This window comes from Strix uralensis, chromosome 38, assembly GCF_047716275.1.
Source record: "Strix uralensis isolate ZFMK-TIS-50842 chromosome 38, bStrUra1, whole genome shotgun sequence".
Lineage (NCBI taxonomy): Eukaryota > Metazoa > Chordata > Aves > Strigiformes > Strigidae > Strix > Strix uralensis.
In genome coordinates this window covers 871,155-889,786 of record NC_134009.1, presented here as the reverse complement: position 1 = coordinate 889,786, position 18,632 = coordinate 871,155, and the positions used below count along the sequence as shown (strand labels likewise).

The following is an 18,632-nucleotide window of genomic DNA, read 5'->3' as shown; positions in this document are numbered from 1 at the left end:
CTCCAGCCCCGCCCCCCCTTTGGGTCCAGCTGTGCCCCCTCCAGCCCCACCCGCCCCCCCGATCCAGCTGTGCCCCCTCCAGCCCCACCCCCCCCTTTGGATCCAGCTGTGCCCCCCACCCCCGGTTTGGATCCAGCTGTGCCCCCTCCGGCCTCGCTCCTGGGTTGGCTCAGGCCCCGCCCCTTCAGCCTCGCCCACCGCCTTGGCCCCGCCCACTCCCCGCTCCGCAGCCAATAGCCGCTGCCGCCGACCCTTCCCTGGGCGGGGCTTCTGCCAACGTTCCGCCCATGGGGCCAAGGCGTGTGGGCGTGGCAACGTGGCGGCGGCGGGCCAATGGTAGCGCGCGTCTCTCGGGCCCAATGGGAGGTGGCGGCTCTGCGGGGCGGAGGGAGCCGGAGCGGCGGCCGGGCCGGCGGGGAGCGGGGCCCGGTATGAGGCGGGGGGGGGCCGGTGTGTGCGGGGCTGGGGGGCCCGGGAGGGGCTCGGGGCAGGATATGGGGGGGTCGGGCCTGCGCGGATGAGGCCTGTGGGAGGTGTCGGGGTCTGTGGGGTGAGGGGAGCGGGAGCCGGGCCTGGTGTGTGAGGGGAGGGGGCTGGGGGGGGGTGTGTCAGGGGGTGTGGGGAGTTGTAAGAGGGTCTGAAAAGGGGGTCTCGGGATGTGTGGGGCTGGGAGGCTGTGGGGAGTGGTCGGTCAGGATGTGTGGGGCTGGGGAGCTTGGGATGTGTGGGGCTGGGAGGCTATGGGGTGGGGGGGTCAGGATATGTGGGGCAGTCTCAGGGTTGGGGGGTCAGGATATGTGGGGCTGGGGGTTCAGAGTATTTGGGGTTGGGGGGTTAAGGTTTGGGGGGTCAGGATATGTGGGGCAGCCTCAGGGTTGGGGGGTCAGGATATGTGGGGCTGGGGAGCTTGGGATGTGTGGGACTGGGAGGCTGTGGGGTGGGGGTGGGGGGTCAGGATATGCCCCCATGGAAGCTCAGGGTGTGTGGGGCTGGGGGTGAGACTCAGGGTTGGGGGGGGTCAAGGTTTGGGGGGTTAAGAGGCTGTGGGGTGGGAGGGTCAGGATATGTGGGGCTGAGGAGCTCGGGATATGTGGGGCTAGGAGGTTTTAGGCTGAGGGTGTCAGGATATGTGGGGTGGGAGGCTCCGGGGTGGGGGTCAAGGTTTGTGAGCCTGGGGGGGACATCAGGAGATGTGGGGCTGAGGGCCCCGGGGGTCTGGGGCATGTGGGTGTCAGGATGTGTAGCTGTGAGATGTGGGGGGCCTTGGGGTCGGGGGGGGTGTGTCAGGATTCAGGGGGCTGGGGGGGGTCAGGATCTTGGGGGGTTCAGATCTGGGGGGTGGGCATTAGGCCTCGGCGTCCCTGCCTTCTCCTCCCGCCATCCGTGGGGCAGCCGGTCCCCGGCGCTTCCGCCTTTCCCCCAGCCAGCCCCGGACTTTGCCCCCGTTACGCTGCCCCACAGGCAGAGCCCGCCGCCACCTTTAGCTCTTGGGGGGGCTCCCCCCAAACCTCCCCTGCCGGGCAATGCCAGTGGCCGGGCATTTTTTTGCCCCGTCGCCCTAAAACCACACAGCAAACACGTGTGTGTACAGCGCTCCCCACTCAGAAACACGGGGTCAGGGAGCAAACGGGGGCTGGCAGGTGCCGTCAGCAGCACCGGGACGTGACCAGAGGTTTGAGGGGCTGCTCTTGGGGGGGAAACCCCCACTTTGAGGGCTGAAATGGGTCAAAACGCACCCCCGGTGATGACTTGAGTCCTCGCCGTAGCCGAGCGCGTGCGGATCTGGAGCGGAGACGGGCACGATCCTCGCCGGCCGCGTCTTTTGGGAGCGCAGCTGCACCGAGGTTGCAAAACACGGCTCGTAACTCGCTTCCCTCTCCCCTCCCAGGCCTGTGCTGGGAGCCCGAGACGCCCACGGAGGAGAAACCACAACTGCGGAGGCTGAAATCGGGGTGAAATCGGGAAGGTTTGTGCCCTGCAGCGTCAGCACTTGCCCCCGTTATGAATAACGGCAGGGGGAAGGTTGGATGCTGCTGCGCGAGGGTCTCCCCGGGTTGGGGGGTTTGTTTTGTTTGCCAACTTGGGAAATCCAAATTGGTTTGGATCCCATTTTTCAATTCTAAATTCCCAAATTTCAGCCCTCTCCGCATCTGCTGTCAGCAGCGAGCTCGGCTGCCAAAAAAAAAAAAACAGCCTTTTAAAGTTGATTTATTACTTTTTTGGGGGGTGCTGAGCTCCCGACGACCCGCTTCAGGGTGCTGCGACCAGTTCCGCTGGCTTCCCCCGGTTTTTCGAAACGAGGAAGCTGACGGAGCGGCCGCCTCTTTCGGATTCCACTCTCCTCCCGAGGAGGGAATTGGGGGAAATCTGCCAAGGTTTGGCTTCGGGATCTTTCCGCGCCTGCGGGCGGAAGCTGAAGTAATGCCGTCATGTGCTTCGCCTTGAGAGGATCTGGAGAGGCGTTTTGCTGAAGGGGGAAGACCCCCACCCCGGCACAAAATTCCTGGAAAAAGGGCTTCTTTTGGCACCTCTCATTTTTTGTACCCCAGCCAAATTCCGCCCAGCACCCAAACCAGCAGCTTTTTGGGGTGAGAACTGCTTGTTTCACCCCTCCGCTCGCTCCCCTGCACGCAGGGTGCAGGGAACCCTCATGCCGGGGATGTGGCGAGCGGAGCACGATGCTTCAAAAGGCTTTAGGCCCCCCCAAAGTGCCGGGGTTTGCTCCCCAGGTTGGTTTCCTTCGCCGTATCGCCGGGGTGGCAGCGGGAGATAAAACCACCGGGTCCTTCTCCCCATGTTGTGTTCGGTGTTGATACGGCGTCGCGGAGCCTTTTTGGCGGGGGGGTGCGGCTTCGGCACGGCTCGCTCGCAGCCCTGGGATCGTCTGAAAGGTGAAAAACCCTGCGAGCTCACCGTGAGCTCGCTGCGAGCGAGCTCAGTCGAGAGGGCGAGGGCACGTGAGAGTCCTGGCCCTAAGCGAGAGCTCCCCGCGGTGTTAATCGCGGTCGGAGGGAAGTTGAGCTGCGGCGCTGGTGGCAAAAAAATTGCTGGGGAATGGGTGCTGGATTTCACTGGGAAGGACTGGGGAGAAGAGCTGGGGGGTGGGTGACCCGGAGGGATTTTCACCGACGGATCCCTTCCCAACAGCCCCCTCCCACGCCGGCTTCGGAGAGCGGCACCGAGTTATGCTTCATCTGACGGCGAGGTGTGTAGCGTCGGGGTGGAGGGTGCCCAGTTACCCAACTGGGAGAGACTGGTGACGGGGTGCCCCATGCTTTGCTAACGTTTCTTTTTATTTATTTCTCTGTTTCTCGCCAGCTGGGGCGTCCTCGGGGGCCGTCGCCATGTCTCTGTGCCAATGCGCGGCGAAACACGGCGAGTCGGACGCCGACGGCTGCTGCTTCTCGGCGAGCGGCGGCGTGAAGGTTTGCCTGCACTGGAGCGGCGAGGAGGAGCGGGAGAGGTGCCAGACCTATGCCCAGGGCACACTCAGCGCCGAGGAGATCTGCATCGACCTCGCCCGGAGGATCGGTGAGCGCTCGGGGGGCTCCATCTCCCTCCCAACACCACGATACCCCACCGGGCTACAGCCCCGGGCGGAGAAATTTCCACTTTTCTGATCTCTGGGACTGTCTGAGCTGTTTTATCTGATAAATCTGAGCCGTCGTGGTGTTTTTAAGAAGCGGTTTCCTGCTGACTGGCTGTTGGCAAATCCTGCTGTCAGATTTTGGGCATCCCCGCTCGCTCCGGAGTTCCTGAGAAGCGGAGCGGGATGGTTCTACCCCGAGGCTCAGGCCAGGGGGGCTGGGAATTATTGGAGCGTGATGAGTTGAAGAGCAATTACTTCACCTCTGACTCATCAGCGTCCCTGTTTAATGAGCGTTCTGCCTCCCCTCGCTGTGGATTTCTCCTGCAAAAATCATGCCGGGCACCTGCGCCGGGGCTTTTCGCGGTCCGAGGGGCCGTTTCGCAGCCGTGTTGGTTTGAATTAAAGGCAGCTGACGTCTTTTTGAACCCTTAGGAGAAGTTTTTAGCTCTCACCTAAGGTTAAACTGGCAAATCCACGTTTCCCCTGGGGTTTATTAACTTCCCTTCCCCTTGCTGCAGTCGACGCGGCTCTGCACGGCGGTTTATTTGGAAGAAAAGCTGCCGAAGCTCCCCGGGCCAGCTGGCTTTCCCCGAGCGCGCCAGAAGGACGGCAGACGCGCGGCTCTCGATTTAAATGGCAGTTCTAAAGACTATCCTGGCTCTGACATTTGCGAGCGGGGACGAGGAGGACGGCTGGGGCCCTGGGGGTGGGGTGTCGGTAGCGCGGATGGGTTTGTGCTGCCAGTAAAATCAGTTGGGAGAAACGGGGTGAAGAAAGTTGCGGGTTGGTTTGGTTTTTTTTTTTTCCCTATCGACCGTGAATCTTTGCGGGCTCGGCGGCCCCTCACAGGGATCGTGTTTCCTTCGCAGGCATCACGCCGCTGTGCTACAGCCTCTTCGCCCTCTATGACACCCAGAGCCGCATCTGGCTCCCGCCCAACCACCTCTTCAAAATCAGCAAAGACACCAACCTCAACCTGCTTTTCCGCATGAGGTGAGGCCGGTTCCCTCCGCGCCGTCCCTGGGGGTTTTTTTGAGCCGAGCCCTGCGGAGCGGAGCCGTGCTGGGCTTTAATAAGGCTGCGCTGGAAATAAGGCCGCTGGGTTTCCAGCCTCCAGGTTCCCTGTTCCCAGATTTGCCTGGAAAATGCCTGTGGAGGTGGACGCAGGGTCGGGGAACTGAGTAAACTCCGCAGGGCTGGTTTCCATCAGACTCGGAAGGATTAAACAAGGACCAGGTGGTGTTTGGAGCCCCTGCCTCTCCCTCAGCGTGGAAAAACTCATTTCCCTGTTCCCGAGGCGCCTCCACCTTCCTCCCCGCATCTCCCCGGCTGACCCAGCCCCTGCTCCCCGCTCCCCGTGCGGGGCAACGTCCCCTCTGATGGGTTTGGAGCCCAGGAGTGACACCCAAGGGTCTCTCTGAGCCATCCTGGGGCTGTGGCGTCGCGGCTGCCTGCCTGGGAAGATTTTTGTAGATGACTTTGCGAGATATCGCCTTCCCCACGGGGTGATGGGGACTCTGATCTTAGTGTTTCCTCCCAAAACGTTGCCGCTGGTGATTTTATTAGAAAAGCCTTTTTCAGGCTGGTTTTGTTGGGGTTTGGTTTTGTTTTCTTTTTGTTTTTTTTTTTTTTCACGGTGAGTCATACCGAAGGTAAAAGCGAGGGAGAAACAGAAAACCTGGCTTGGAGATTTATTAGGTTTTATTCGACTTGCAGTACCTTGTTCCTGGGGAGCCGCGGCGTAGGGAGCCGAGGCCGCTCTCCGCAGCCGCCCGTTGCGCCGAGCACAACCCACGCGGCCAAAAAACGGTCTCGGAGGCGCCGCGCCGGCTCCCGCGCCTCGCCGGGCCGGTTCAACGGCGGCCGTGGGAGCCACCCGTCCCCGTGTGTGAGGGGGAAGGCTTCGAGTCCTCATGCCCAGCACCTCCTCAGCCCTGCGAGCTGTAGCGCTCTGATTTTTTTGGGGCCAGAAAGTCCTTTCCCTTCATGGCTGGTTCCGAGGCCGCTCGCACCCGCGGCACGAGCACCGGCGTGACCCCGGCGCATTAACCGCAGGCAGAGATGTGGCTTTGGGGGTTGAGCGATGGGAACGGAAGCTCGCTCTGCCCGCAGAGCTCCCTTCCTGCTGGTAGATTTTTAGATGTGGCGTTTGGGGGGGACGCTCCTCACCCTGGCTGCTCTCTGTTTTGGAGGGGGGGTGGGTTGTGCCCTGCAGGGCTGCGAGCCCCTGGGCTCCAGCAGCAGGAAAATTTGGCTGCGAAATGGCGTTGCGGGGAGCACCGCTGCTAAAGAGGCGTTTGGAAGCGGTTGTATTAATTAATTAGGGTCCTTTAACGAAGGGGATGTAGTCTGTGTGCTGTATGGCACAGCCGGGCATAAAATGGGTGGAAAAAGCTTAAAGGAACCAGTTTTGGTGGCAGGAAGAGGCGGCTTCCCCTTTGCCTCCCGGCCTCTGAGTCGTTGCCTCGTGCTCAGGTCATGTTTTTGGAGGATGTGGCTGATTCTCATCTCGGCAGCGCGGTTTCAAGAAGTTTGCCTCTTAAAAAAAACCCCAAACCTGCCACTTTGAGCCCGGAGTGTGACCCCTGGCTGTGCTGGGGTGGGACAGACCTCTCTGCTGCCACTCGGCCGGTCGTTTCCCCGTTCTCTTGAGACAAAACTGCTGCAAAACCCTCTTGGGGAGCTGGCTCGTCCCCCAGCAGCCCCCAGGAAGGGGCAGGCAGCTGCATCGGGTGGAAGGGGCAGATTTATGGGTGGAAGTGGCAGAATTATGGGTGGAAAGAACAGAATCACAGGTGGAAAGAGCAGAATTGTGGGTGATGGAGCAGAATTATGGGTGGAAAGGGCAAAATTATGGATGGAAGGGGCAGAATTATGGATGGAAGGGGCAGAATTATGGATGGAAGGGGCAGAATTATGAATGGAAGGGGCAGAATTATGGGTGGAAGGGGCAGAATTACAGGTGGAAAGAGCAGAATTACAGGTGGAAAGAGCAGAATTGTGGGTGATGGAGCAGAATTATGGGTGGAAGGGACAGAATTATGGGTGGAAGGGGCAGAATTATGGGTGAAAGGGGCAGAATTATGTATGGAAGGAACAGAATTACGGGTGGAAGGGGCAGATTTATGGGTGGAAAGAGAAGATTTACAGGTGGAAGGAGCAGAATTACAGGTGGAAGGAGCAGATTTACGGGTGGAAGGGGCAGATCTACAGGTGGAAGGAGCAGAGTTCTGGGTGGAAGGAGCAGAATTACGGGTGAGGCAGCAAATGTACAGGTGGAAGGAGCAGATTTACAGGTGAAACGAGCCTCGAGCAGGTCCGGGGCAGCCACTGGACCCAAGTTTGGCCTTAAAGGCAAAACCAGGGCGGCCTTTTCCGCTGCGAGAGCGCGCAGGGACAGCCCACAGCCCTCCCGTCCCCACGGGCGAGCGCCGCTCTCCTCTCCTCCTCCCCTCCAGGTACTACTTTCGGAATTGGCACGGGATGAACGACAAGGAACCGGCGGTTTATCGCAACGTGCCCCGACAGAGCGACTCCCCCGACGAGAAGCTGCAAGGAGGAGCCTTGCTCGACAAATCGTCCTTCGAGTATCTGTTTGAGCAGGTAACGACCCGGGCTCCTGGAGTTGTGGAAACCTGGGTGATTTTCTTGATCCAGCCGGATTCGGCTCAGCCCTAGCGTCAGGATCTGGTTTTTCATCTGTGAGGGCTTTGTTTAGAGGACAAACACAGCTGTAGTTTGCCCTTGGAAAAGCTTTTTGTCCTGCTTGAAGAGGCTGGGAGCAGAGTTGAGGAGGATCCCATTACACCTTTAAAATAAAAAAAGACAAAAAAGCACTCCAGAAGTCAGCGCAGGGGCATTTTTTCCCCCTTTACTTAACTTTCTGTCTTTAATAGGGGAAATTTGAATTCATCAATGACGTCGCATCTTTGAAAGACCTCCAGACCGAACAGGAGGTCCAGAGGTTCAAGAACGAAAGCTTGGGCATGGCCGTGCTTCACCTCTCGCACATCGCCATCAAAAAAGGCATCTCCCTTGAGGAAGTGGCCAGAAAGTACAGGTGATTGCTTGGCTTCGCAGCCTCGGGGCTGGGCGCTTTCTGCTCTGCCGTTGTCTGAAGGGTTTTTTGTGGTTTTCACCCTCTTTCCTCTCCGTCCTACTCACCAGGACCAAGCCTGGGGCTGGTTTAGGCGACGGCGACATCAGCTGCGGCTCCTCCGGCTGCGCGTTTTGCCGTAGAGCGCCCCCGAGGTCTTGCTGACGGGTTGTTCCTTCCCTCCCCAGCTTCAAGGACTGCATCCCTCGTTCCTTCTACCGCCAGATCCAGCAGAACAACTACCTGACCAAATTCCGCATGAAAAACGTCTTCAAGAAGTTCGTGCAGCGTTTCCAGCGCCACACGGTCAGCGCCGGCAAGCTGACGGTGCAGGACGTCATGTACAAGTACCTGGCTACCCTGGAGCACCTCGCCCCTCGCTTCGGGAGCGAGCTCTTCCCCGTGCTCTCCTTGGAGACCTCCTCCGAGGGGGAGAAGGTGCAGCTCTACGTCAACGGGGGCCATTCGCAGCCGGAGCACACGCACGCGCTGCTCCCCAAGGACCAACCCGTCACCCACGAAGTCCTCGTCACCGGCACGACCGGGATCCAGTGGCGGCCGGTGCCCGGAGAGGTAGGTTGGTGCTCAGGAAGGGCCGTTCCCATCCAAATCCCATCCCACACTGGCTCCTTTGCCTAAGCTCCTGCTCCTGGGCTTTTCCCCGGGCTCTCTGGGCACCCCAAGTTCCTTTCCAGTTTATCCCAGTTTAACCATTGCCGCCACAACCTAGTGGTGCCATTTCCCAGCGGTTTGAAGGGCTGGGACCTGATGCCTTTGCGTCTCCACCTCCACAGAGTGTCGAGAACTTCTCCCATCGCGGATATTTTGGGAGAAAGAGCAGAAACAAAGAACTGGAGCCCAAGGGGCCGACTCAGCCGGCGGAGCGGAGCGAGCTGAAATGGGCCCATTTCTGTGATTTCCGGGAGATCACACACATCGTCGTCAAGGACTGCAGGGTCAGCATCAACCGGCAGGACAACAAGTGCCTGGTGAGTGGGACGTGACGCACCGGGGAGCCCGTATTTGCACATCGGAGACCGGGAGGAGGCAGAACAAGGATTTTTTCTGGGGTTCATGCCAAAAAGTGAGGGGTTTACGCTCTCCTCCTTGGGCTGGGTGGGTTTGGGGCTGCTCGCCCTCCAGCTCCATGGCTTCTCCCTCTTCCCAGGAGGTGGTTCTCCCGTCCTCCGAGAGCGCGCTCTCCTTGGTCTCGCTGGTGGACGGTTATTTCCGACTCACGGCCGATTCCAGCCACTACCTGTGTCACGAAGTGGCTCCGCCGCGACTCGTGATGAGCATCTTGAACGGCATCCACGGGCCCATGCAGTGAGTAGCTTCTCCCTGACGCAGAGCGTGGGGCTGCCGAGGACGTGCCGTGTCCTCGGGGCTTATCCGAGACCGTTCCCCTTCCTCCTGCTGCCAGGGAGGAGTTTGTTTTTGCCAAACTGCGACGGGAGGAGCAGGAGGAAGGGCTCTACATCATCCGCTGGAGCGTCCTTGACTTCAACAGGATGATTCTCTCTGTGGTGAAAAGGAGCCACCAGCAGGTAAAATGCATTTCCCAGCGCGGCCTTCCCAGTGCTCGTCTCGTTAGGAACGAGCTGGGCTGCGCCTGCTCCGAGCTGTCGGCTTTTTGGGTGACGGGCAGCTGCGACGCCCATCCTGACTCCGTCTTTCCCAGGCTCCCGGGGTGCAGGCAGCCCTCAAGTACAGGCAATTCCGGATCCAAAAAAAAGGAAACTCCTTTGTGCTGGAAGGGTGGGACCGGGAGTTTTCTACTTTGCGGGAGCTCTTGGATGTACTCAAGGGCTGCACGCTCAGGTCTGGCGAGGAAAGCTTCACGGTGAAGAGATGCTGTCCCCCCAAACCAGGAGGTATGAGGATGGATGTTCTTCCCTCCCTCGGGCTCGAGGAACGAGAGTGCCGGGTCGTTTCTGAGGCTTTATGTCCCGTTCCCTCCTCTCACAGAGATCTCGGACCTGCTGATCACGCGGAAGGTGAAGGACAGCGCGAAGCAGATCCTTAACCTGACCCAGCTCAGCTTCCACCAGATCCGCAAGAACGAGATCACCCAGGTTGTGCGCTCTGCCATCCCGGGACGGGAAGCCCGTGGGTAAATCCCTTGGCTGGAGGAAGCCCCTCTCCTCATCAGGGGGATGCTACTGCACCCCCGACACCCTGGGGGCAAAGAGGAGAGAGACACGGAGAAGTTTTGGGGCTTGGTTTGGTGTTTTATTCCTTCCTTGTTTAAGGAGAGGGAGGAAGGAGCTGTGCAGAGGCAGCGGGGTCCAGGCAGGAGGCCGTTTCTTCCCTGCGGCGCGCGGAGGGAAGCGGGGAGAGTCAGCTTGCGCATGCAAGGCTAAAAATTCCCCCCCCATGGGGGTCTGACGCCCGCCTGCCTTCTCCATTTGCCTGCAGCGAGCCCACCTGGGGCAGGGCACCCGCACAAACATCTATGACGGGCTCCTGAACGTCTGTGGGACCACTGGGGCCGACGACGAAGCGGAATATTTCTCCACCGAGCAGAATAACAACAGCCGGGAAATGCACGTGGTCCTCAAAGTCCTGGACCCCAGCCACAGAGACATCGCCCTGGTGAGCCCCAGGGGGAGGTGGGAAGGGGGGGGAAAATGGCCCCAAGCTGCTCGCTGGGTGCTCCGAGAACCCGGCCGCCTTCGGGACACCCTTTTTTTCCTCTCCCCGCAGGCGTTTTTCGAGACAGCCAGCCTGATGAGCCAAGTGTCACACGTCCACTTGGCTTTCGTGCACGGCGTCTGCGTGCGAGGCTCTGAGAGTGAGTACGGGGCTCTCCCCCACCCTTTGCCGCAGCCGGTCTCGCCTTGTGCCGGTGCTTTGCCCTTGGCCGGCGCCGGGGCAGGGCTGAGGAAAATATCTCCGTTTTCCACAGACATCATGGTGGAGGAGTTCGTGGAACACGGACCTCTGGACGTGCTGCTGCGGAAGGAGAAAGGCCGGGTCACCGTGGGCTGGAAAATCACTGTGGCCAAGCAGCTGGCCAGTGCCTTGAGCTACCTGGTAACAGGGCTGGGAGCTGCGGGTTTTCCAGCAGGGAACTGCGAGGGTCTTGCCGACAGCGTGGCAGGAGGCTCTGCCCCACTTCCCTCTGCCCTCCGAGCAGATAAACAGCTTTTTAGCATAACGTGCCCTGCCTGCACCTCACAAAACCCGTCCTGGCTCCCTCTTCCCTGGAGGTGAGCAACTGCAGTAGCGCACGTGAACTTCAAACGCTGGATTCCCACCTCTGTGGCTGTTTTGGAGCCACGTGAGCTGAGAGGAGCTGAGGAGGAGGATGCTGCCTTCCTCGCTCGCTGGGCTTCTGGCCAGCAGCTTGGGAAAGCACGCTAGCTGCCTGTGAGGGCACGCACCCCAGCGCTGGGTAATCCTCGTGTTTCTTTTATTCCCCGCCTCCGGGTTTAATTTTGTGCAGAGGGATAACGAGACGGGGAGGTGACACAGGTAATTAGAGCCAGGAGTCCTGCTTTTTTTATTTTCTGGTGTAGCTCGTAGACTTGACCTTGATCTGAGGCATCTGTGAGGAGTCCCACCAAGATTTCGTGTCCTCGCGTTTTCACAGGAAGACAAAAACCTGGTGCACGGCAACGTGTGTGCGAAAAACATCCTGCTGGCCAGGAAAGGGCTGGAAGATGGATCCGTGCCTTTCGTGAAGCTCAGTGACCCCGGAGTCAGCTTTACGGTGCTCTCCCGAGAAGGTACCCGGTCATCCTGCACTTGGACTGAGCGGGGCTGGACTTGGCCTTGTTCCAAGCTGAAAATCCGGGTGATTTTTTCCCCCCTCCTGCAGCCCAAGTAGCTAATAAATAGCGTGGATTGTGCTTGAGCTGTTCCAGCAAGGTCTTGCCTGCCTTTGAACCCTTAATTTTTATGATCTATGACATTTGGAGTGTGCGGACATGCAACTTTTGTGGCAGTGGCCTCGAAGCTGCTGTCGGAGACAGTCCCACCGCGGCCCCTCAGTGGTTGGGATCCTGCGGGGAGCTTTTTCCCCCCTCTCCACGTTCGTGGGGTCTTTCCTGTATCCTCAGCAACACCTCACTTTTGCCTCCCCTCTCCCAAAGAGCGCGTGGACCGGATCCCTTGGATCGCCCCAGAATGCGTCCGGGATGTGGGAAACCTCAGCACGGCGGCCGACAAATGGAGCTTTGGCACCACGTTGCTGGAAATCTGCTTCGACGCCGACGTCCCGCTCAAGGAGCGCACTCCTTCGGAGGTGACTCGCCTCTTCCTCTCCCTCCATCCCCGCTTTCGTCGTTCCGGGGTGGTTCCTGGTTGGTGGATCCAGGTTTGAGACCTGGTTTTCTTTCCTTTCTCTCAGAAAGAACGTTTCTACGAGAAGAGGCATCGCCTGCCCGAGCCGTCCTGCAAGGAGCTGGCCACCCTCATCTGTCAGTGCCTGAACTACACCCCCGTCGAGCGGCCGTCCTTCCGCACCATCCTGCGGGATCTCACCCAGCTCCAGCCGCACAGTGAGGCTCTGCAGATGGTGGTGTCCTGCTTTTTCGGCGGGGGGGGGTATTACAGCCCCATTGTTCCCCCCACACCCTGAATTGATTTGGGTGTTGGTGGTGGTGGGGGTGGCTGTGGAGACCATTTTGTCCTGGGTGAGGGTGGGGAAAGGGCAGAAAAGGGCCAGAACAAGGGTTAAAAAGGGGCAAAAAGGTTGAAAGAAAAGGAAAAAGAAGGTTAATAAAAGGCAAAAAGGGGAAGAAAAGGGAAAAAAGGGAAAGAAAAGGCCAAAAGAGGGAAAAAGGGGAAAGAAAAGGCCGAAAAAGGGGAAAGAAAAGGCCAAAAAGGAGAAAAGGAGGGGAAAAGGAAAGGCCTAAAAAGGGAAAAGAGGGGAGAGAAAAGGCCCTCCTTGGGGCACAGGGTTGGGAGAGAAAATGTGTGTCCCTGCGGCCTGGTGACCCCAGCTCCCCCCTCACCCCCTTCCTTTCCAGACCTCGTAGACGTCACCTCGGTGAACCCCGACTTCCCGGTGTCAGACCCCACCGTCTTCCAGAAGCGTTACCTGAAAAAGATTCGGGAGCTGGGGGAGGTAAGAGGCACCTTGAGACACCCCCCACCCTGCAATTCTGCGTCCAGCTTGGGGGCCCTCAGCACAGGAGAGACGGGGCCACGCTGGGGGGGGCCCCAACTCTGCCCTGGGGGTGACTTTTTCACTGGGCCTGGAGCCACGGGACAAGGGGGATGGGTTTGAGCTAAAAAAAGGGAGATTTAGACAAGATCTGAGGAGGAAATTCTCTGCGCTGAGGGCAGGAGCCCCTGGCACAGGCTGCCCAGAGCAGCGGGTGATGCCCCGGCCCCGGGGTCGTTCAGGGGGCTCTGAGCACCCTGGGCGGGGGGTGGGCTGGGTGAGCTTCGGGGTCCCCCCACCCCAACCCCTCCCGGGGTTCCGTCATCTCCTGCCCCGGCTCCGAGGGCTCTGCGGGGTTTGAGGTGGGATGGGGCGTTCAAAGGAGAGCGACGGAGCTGGTGACGGGGCTGGAGAACAAGAGAAGGGGCTGAGGGAGAAGAGGAGCCTGAGGGGAGACCCCCTCGTGCTCTACAGCTGCCTGGAAGGGGGTGGGGGGCAGGTGGGGGGGCGAGATCTCTTGTCCTGGATGACGGGATGAGGGGAAACGGCCTCGAGTTGTGCCCGGGCAGGTTTAGATTGGATACGAGGAAAAACCCCTCGGCCCAAAGGGCTGGCGGGCGCTGGGACAGGCTGCCCGGGGAAGGGGCCACGTCCCCACCCCGCGGGGGGGTTAAAAGACGCGCAGACGCGATGCTGAGGGACAGGGTTTGGGGTGGGGAGTTGGTAGTTTCAGCTTAACGGTGGGACTCGATCATCTTAAAGGTCTTTTCCAACCTCAGTGATTCTCTGATTCTAAATCCCCAGAGGAGCTGATACCATAAATCCCCAACGCACCACGGAGCTGATAAAGATACTGGAGGGTGATTTAAGTCCCTTTGGGTGGGACGGGGGGCTCGGAGCTGCTCGGGAGGACGTTTCCCTCGTAGCAGGTTATCGTGGTGCCTCGTGCTGCTGCGTGATTCATCCGCTCCGGTCGCCTCTGGGTGAAACAGCCTCTTTCCGGACTGATTTCCAAAGAATCTGAATTTGGATGAGGGTCAAAGTGCAGATTCTTTGGAAACGCTCTTTATTTTTAATCTCTTTTCACTGGGGACTTCCCCTCTTCCCAGGAAATTTATTGACCTCTATGGAGGGCTTCCAGAGAGGCTGTTCTTGGGCTGGGGAAGCCGGAAAAGTTTCTTCCTGCCAGGATCATAAATTCTGTGCCTGCTCCTTGCCAGGGTCACTTCGGGAAGGTGAGCCTGTATTGCTACGACCCCACCAACGACGGGACGGGGGAAATGGTGGCTGTCAAATCCCTCAAATCCGGCTGCAGCCAGCAGCTGCTGACCAGCTGGAAGAGGGAGATTGAGATTCTCAAGACGCTTTATCACGAAAACATCGTCAAGTACAAGGGATGCTGCAGCGAGCAGGGTGAGGCGGCTGGAGGGGGGACACGCGGTGGCTTTGGTGACAGCCGCGGGGGGTCACTGGCTCTTCCCTGCCCTGTTTTTTCATTTGGTGTCGCAGTTGAACACAAACAGCAGAGCCTGAGCTTGTGTTGTCCAACCCCCCGGCACTGTTGCTGCTGCTAAAAACCCAATTCCTTGAGTTTTTCGACGGCTGGTAGCGGGGGGAATCCCCTTCCTGGCAGAGCGCTGGGGTTTGGGGTGTCTCTGGGTTGTTCCCCTCTCCCCATGAGGTTCACACGTCACCTTCCTCCTCCTCTTCCAGGAGAGAAGATCGTGCAGCTGATCATGGAGTATGTGCCCCTTGGCAGCCTGCGAGACTACTTGCCCAAGCACAACGTCAGCCTGGCGCACATCCTGCTCTTTGCCCAGCAGATCTGTGAGGTAAAGCCTGACCCTTCCCGGCTTCTGGTGGCTCTAACCTCCCCAAAAATGGCTCTAACCTCCCCAAAAATGGCTTTACCCCACACTTTTCCCTTCTCCAGGGCATGATCTGTCTGCACTCCGGGCTACTCTGCTTCCCAGAATGGCTCCTCTGCTCCCCAAAATGACTCTACCCCTCTCTTCTCCCTTCTCCAGAGCATGGTCTGTCTGCACTCTGGGCTCCTCTGTACCCCAAAATGGCTCTACCCACCCTCTAATTGGCTCTAACCCCCCTAAAATGGCTCTAACCCCCCTCTTTTCCCTTCTTCAGGGCATGGCCTGTCTGCAGCCTGGGCTCTCTTGCTCCCCAAAATGGCTCTGACCCCCTCTAAAATGGCTCTGACCCCTCCCCAAATGTCTCTAACCTCCCCAAAAGGCACTAACCCCCCTCTTTTTCCTTCTCCAGGGCATGGCCTGTCTGCACTCTGGGCTCTTTTGCTCCCCAAAATGTCTCTGACCCCCCTAAAATGTCTCTGACCCCCCTCTCTTCCCCCTCCTCCAGGGCATGGCCTATCTCCACTCCCTCCACTACATCCACAGGGACCTCGCTGCCCGCAACGTGCTGCTGGAGAACGAAAACGTGGTGAAAATCGGGGATTTCGGTTTAGCCAAAGCCATCCCCGAGGGCCACGAGTATTACCGCGTCTGCGAGGACGGGGACAGCCCCGTCTTTTGGTGAGCGCGGGTTCGGCGCCGGGGGGGTGGATACGGCGAGCGGAGGCGCGTGCCGGGCTGTGCCGGTGCTCACCGGCGGCCGTCACCGCGCAGGTACGCCGTGGAGTGCCTCAAGGAGTGTAAGTTTTACTACGCGTCCGACGTCTGGTCCTTCGGGGTGACGCTCTACGAGCTCCTGACCCGCTGCGACTCCAGCCAGAGCCCTCCCGCGGTGAGTCCCGGATCGGCGACGCCAGCTTCACCGCAGCGGCATTTGCCGAGCCGGTGATCGCGGCTGAGTTTTGGGTTTTGTTTTGCTGAGCTGGTGATCGCGGCTGAGTTTTGGGTTTTGTTTTGCTGAGTTGGTGATCGTGGCTGAGTTGTGGTTTGTTGGGGTTTTTTTTCCTTCTTTTCCCACAGAAATTCATCGAGATGATCGGGGCGACGCAGGGGCAGATGACGGTGCTGAGGCTGATCGAGCTGCTGGACAGGGGGAAGAGGCTGCCGAGTCCCAAGGACTGTCCTTGCGAGGTGAGGCTCCACGTCCTGGCATCCAGTTGCCTGCCTCTCTATCTGCCCGCCTGTCTGCCTGCCCGCCCGCCCGCCTGTCTGCCTGCCTGTCTGCCTGCCTGCCTGCCCGCCTGCCTGCCCGCCTGTCTGCCTGCCTGCCCGCCTGCCTGTCTGTCTGCCTGCCTGTCTGTCTGCCTGCCTGTCTGCCTGCCTGCCCGCCCGCCTGCCTGCCCGCCCGCCTGCCTGCCCACCTGTCTGCCCGCCTGCCTGTCTGCCTGCCCGCCTGTCTGTCCGTCTGTCCGTCTGTCTGCCTGCCTGTCTGTCCGTCTGTCCGTCTGTCTGCCTGCCTGCCTGTTTGCCTCCCTGCCTGTCCCCCTGCCTGCCCGTCCGCCCGCCCATCCCTCCGCCTGTCTGCCTGCCTGTCTGTCCGGCTGTCTGTCCCACTGGGCTGTGCTGGCCCCTGGGGAAAGGGGAGATGGGGAGGGAAGTGGAAAAAATGGAGAAAGGGAAGGAGAAAAATGGGGAAGGGGAAAAAGTGGGGAGGGAAGAGGAGGAAAATGGAGGAAGGGGAGGAGGAAAAGTTGGGGAAAGGGGAGGGAAAAATGGGAAAGGGAAGAGAAAAATGTGGAAGGAAGAGGAAAATGGGGGGGGGAAGGGGAAGAGTGGAGAAATGGAGAAAAATGGGGAAGGAGGGAAAAAGTGGGGAGGAAGAGAGGGAGGGGGAAAAATGGGGAGGGAAAAATGGGGGAAGAGGAAGAAGTGAGCAGGGAAGGAAAAGAATGGGAAGGAGGAAAAGTGGGGTGAGAAGGAGGAAAAGTGGGGAAAGGGAAGGGGAAAAGTGGGAAGGGAAAGATGCAGAAGGAAGGGAAAAAACTGGGAAGAGAGAAAGTGGGAAGAGCTTCTGATTGCTGTGGGGGAGGATGAAGTCGGGGGGTCACAGAGCTCCACAATGAGGAGCCCCCCCCCCCTTATTCCCGGTGGGATCCCGGTGGTGACCGCGCTGGTTCTGGAAGCTTCTCCGTCCTCATCCCACCCCTCCGTCCCCAGATCTACCGGCTGATGAAGAACTGCTGGGAAGCGGAAGCTTCCTTCCGCCCGGCCTTCCGCAACCTCGTCCCCATCCTCAGGAGCTTCCACGAGAAATACAGGGCTCAGGCTCCCTCCGTCTTCAGCCTCTGCTGAGCCGGGACCAGGGAGGGGGACACAGGGGACCCCCCCCCTCCGCTCCCCAGAACGCCGCGGAGGCGGTGACGGGGGGACGCAGCCGCGTGTTGCCGCGTTCTGGTTTTTCCCGGCGGCGTTTCGGCCCGGGCTGAGCGTGCGGAAGAGCAGTACTGAAGGGGGAGGGCAGGGGGATTCCCCCCCCCCCCCCCCCCCAGCTTCCCTGTGCCATGGGGACCCCCCCAGCCCCGCTGTGGCCCCCCCCGGCCATCCTGTGCCTGTCCTCGCCGTGGCGCCGAACACTGTGAATGAGACTGTGGGGAGCAAGGCGGAAGGGGGGGGGGATTCACGGCCTTACACACCCCCCCCGCCTCACTCCTTCCTCTTCCTCGGGGATCTCCTTCCCACCAGGATTTGGGGTCCTCCCCTCCAAAGATGGGGGTTCAGCAAAAGAATTTGGCACTTTATTGGGGTTTGGGGTCTCCGCTGCATTTTTGAACCTTCCCCCCAGATTGGGGCGGGGGGGGGGGGAAGGTGTGTGTACCCCCCCACACCTTTTGCTCTGGCTGGTGCCCCAGGACTGTTTTTGGGGTGCCACAGAGGGGCTGGAGGAAGAGGGGGTTGGGTGCCCCCCCAAACTGTCTGCAAGGGGAGGCTGTTTCCCCCCCCCTTTCCCCGTTATTTATTGCCTGCTGTCTGCCCCCCCTCCCTGGGGAGCAGGGGGTGGGGGGGCTGTGGGGGGCCCTCCTTCCACCCCCTCCCTATGGGGGGTGTCTCCCAATAAAGGATATAATGGCCCCCCCTCCTCTCTGGCCTGGTGGGGGGGAGAGCAGGGCCCTGGGGGGGTCCCCTGGGAATGGGGGGGGGGGGGCGGCACATGATATCCTGCCCTTGGGGGTGGCCACTGTGGGGCTGGGGTCCCTATAGGCTATGGGGGAGGAGTCTTGGGGTCCCTATAAGGTCTGGGGTGGGGGGGGGTGTCAGGGTTCCCAATGGGGGGGGGGGGAGTGTTTTCTATAGGGCAGGGTCCCTATAGAGTGGGAGGGGGGGTCAGGGGCCCCTATAGAGTGAAGGGGGTGTGTCATGGGGTCTCTATAGGGTGAAGGGGGTGTGTCATGGGGGTCTCTATAGGGTGAAGGGGGTCAGGGACCCCTATAGAGTGAAGGGGGTGTGTCATGGGGGTCTCTATAGGGTGAAGGGGGTCAGGGACCCCTATAGGGTGAAGGGGTGTGTCTGGGGGGGTCTCTGTAGGGTGAAGGGGTGTGTCATGGGGTCTCTATAGGTGGGGGGTCAGGAGCCCCTATGGGGCAGGGGGGTGTCTCGCGGGTCCCTGTGGGGCCGGGGGGGCTCAGGGCTCCCGTAGGATGGGCCGTCCCGGGTCTCTATAGCGCTGCGGGGGTCAGGGGTCGGGTCGCTCAGGGGCGTGGCCCCGACAAGCAGCCAATAGAGTGCGGTAGCAGCAGGGCTCGTCAGCTTCTGTCCAATGAGGAGGCGCGATGCTAATAGGGGGCGTCTCGGCCCAATAGAAAGCGCCGGTGCTGCCGGCTTGTTTTTTTCGCTCTGTCCAATGAGCGCCCGGGATGCTCCCGCGTGAGCGCGGCGGCGGGCGGGCCAATGAGGCGGCGGCGTCTTGGCGGC

The 18,632-nt window shown here is 60.1% G+C and overlaps 1 protein-coding gene across 1 annotated transcript; it reads left to right on the top strand.

Moving 5' to 3' along the window:
• The first annotated feature begins 365 nt into the window (after positions 1–365).
• TYK2 (tyrosine kinase 2) lies at positions 366–17,791 on the top strand. Its single transcript, XM_074854631.1, has 26 exons — positions 366–429; positions 1,889–1,966; positions 3,148–3,205; positions 3,319–3,531; positions 4,459–4,582; positions 7,048–7,192; positions 7,486–7,649; positions 7,874–8,258; positions 8,480–8,674; positions 8,854–9,011; positions 9,109–9,232; positions 9,367–9,559; positions 9,654–9,760; positions 10,104–10,280; positions 10,392–10,479; positions 10,594–10,721; positions 11,281–11,416; positions 11,783–11,934; positions 12,040–12,190; positions 12,662–12,759; positions 14,019–14,211; positions 14,512–14,630; positions 15,172–15,344; positions 15,438–15,555; positions 15,744–15,854; positions 16,881–17,791. Exons 4-26 carry the CDS (start codon positions 3,345–3,347, stop codon positions 17,013–17,015), a joined length of 3,561 nt encoding a protein of 1,186 aa, XP_074710732.1. The 5' UTR covers positions 366–429; positions 1,889–1,966; positions 3,148–3,205; positions 3,319–3,344; the 3' UTR covers positions 17,016–17,791.
• Positions 17,792–18,632: the final 841 nt, after the last annotated feature.

What these genes read in the sequence shown, in the direction of transcription:
- TYK2 (XM_074854631.1), top strand. Translation starts at nt 3,345, where the DNA reads ATGTCTCTGTGCCAATGCGCGGCGAAACACGGCGAGTCGGACGCCGAC. An exon ending in CTGCGTGCGAGGCTCTGAGA is followed by an intron (nt 10,480 to 10,593) that starts GTGAGTACGGGG and finishes CGTTTTCCACAG; the next exon opens with ACATCATGGTGGAGGAGTTC. An exon ending in CCAAGGACTGTCCTTGCGAG is followed by an intron (nt 15,855 to 16,880) that starts GTGAGGCTCCAC and finishes CTCCGTCCCCAG; the next exon opens with ATCTACCGGCTGATGAAGAA.